Source organism: Coregonus lavaretus, assembly GCF_964263955.1.
Source record: "Coregonus lavaretus genome assembly, chromosome: 7".
In the NCBI taxonomy this organism is placed as follows: Eukaryota; Metazoa; Chordata; class Actinopteri; order Salmoniformes; family Salmonidae; genus Coregonus; species Coregonus lavaretus.
In genome coordinates this window covers 7,954,092-7,955,478 of record NC_139994.1, presented here as the reverse complement: position 1 = coordinate 7,955,478, position 1,387 = coordinate 7,954,092, and the positions used below count along the sequence as shown (strand labels likewise).

Sequence of the window (1,387 nt, the reverse complement as noted above, 5' to 3'; positions counted from 1 at the left end):
ATGCATCCTAACTTGGGTACCTGGCTGGGCGCAGTGACGCTCCTCGTCTGGACCTTCATCTGCATCGGGACGCTTGCGGAAGGCTACCCGGTCAAACCAGAAAACCCCGGCGAAGATGCGCCCACGGAGGAACTGGCCAAGTATTACTCCGCTCTCAGACATTACATCAACCTCATCACAAGGCAGAGGTGAGTGCTGTGATCCGGGTGTGAGAAATTGCTGCTTTAATTAAAGGGCTGAAGTTTGGATTTGTGATTATCCAATTGAAATATTTGATGAGTGAGCCACAGGGTATTGATTCATAATGACATCATGATATGATACTGTAGTAGGCTAATAATAAACGTATATGTTAGCACCTTTCATACAAATAAATAGGGGACAGCCCAAAATGCTGTGCAAATGAGCACTTAGAAACAACAATAAAAATTGTGAAAGTAGGCTAATCGAATGAATAATATCAGACTATAGATTGCTATACCATAGGCTAAACCTTTCAAATACTAGCCTAACTAACTAACTAACTAATTAACTAACTACCTACTATATGGAGTGGGACACTATGAACTCAGCTACTAGTAGCTAAAATTACACTTTGGTTTGTAGCCTAATATCTGTGTTATTACTGACTCTAGTCCAAATACCAAACTAATCCAATCATTCAGGTGACTAAAATAACAAAGATGAGTCACATAAACTTGTCACTAATTGCTCTGTGTATTGTCTGTATGAAAGAACATCTTTATTTCAACAGCAGCACTCCCCTGATTCTTGATTAGCAACATCCCACACACCTCTTTACAGATTAAGCCATTCACCCTGCGTTCACTCACACTCTATTAACTAACCCCCCCCCCTCTCTCTCTCTCTCTCTGTGTCTCTCCCAGGTATGGGAAGAGGTCCAGCCCTGACACACTGGATACACTGATCTCAGAATTGCTGCTGAAGGAGAGCACAGACACGCTCCCACAGTCCAGGTACCTTCACTGTGTGTGTGTGTGTGTGTGTGTGTGTGTGTGTGTGTGTGTGTGTGTGTGTGTGTGTGTGTGTGTGTGTGTGTGTGTGTGTGTGTGTGTGTGTGTGTGTGTGTGTGCGTGTGTGCGTGTGTATGTGTTTGTGTGTGACTGGACCAGGACACATATTGATAAAGTGTCTCAGAGTAGAAGTGCAGGTTCCCTCTGTCTATGTAATCTTATTCATTATGATCTAAAAGGTGAAACTTATCCTAGATCAGCACTCCTACTCTGAGAGGCTTTATGAATATGGACCCTGTTCCCCTGGTCTCAATAGAAGAAAGTATGGTGATAGTTTGTACATAATTGTTATTTGATACTTTATATATGTTGTCTCTTCCCAGATATGATGAACCATCGTTGTGGTAACCTTG

General features: G+C 42.5%; 1 protein-coding gene across 1 annotated transcript; it reads left to right on the top strand.

Annotated features, from left to right (window-relative positions):
* LOC311132840 (pro-neuropeptide Y-like) lies at positions 1–1,382 on the top strand (the record flags this gene model as incomplete). Its single annotated transcript, XM_084166194.1, has 3 exons — positions 1–188; positions 888–977; positions 1,358–1,382. 3 exons carry the CDS (start codon positions 1–3, stop codon positions 1,380–1,382), a joined length of 303 nt encoding a protein of 100 aa, XP_084022320.1.
* Positions 1,383–1,387: the final 5 nt, after the last annotated feature.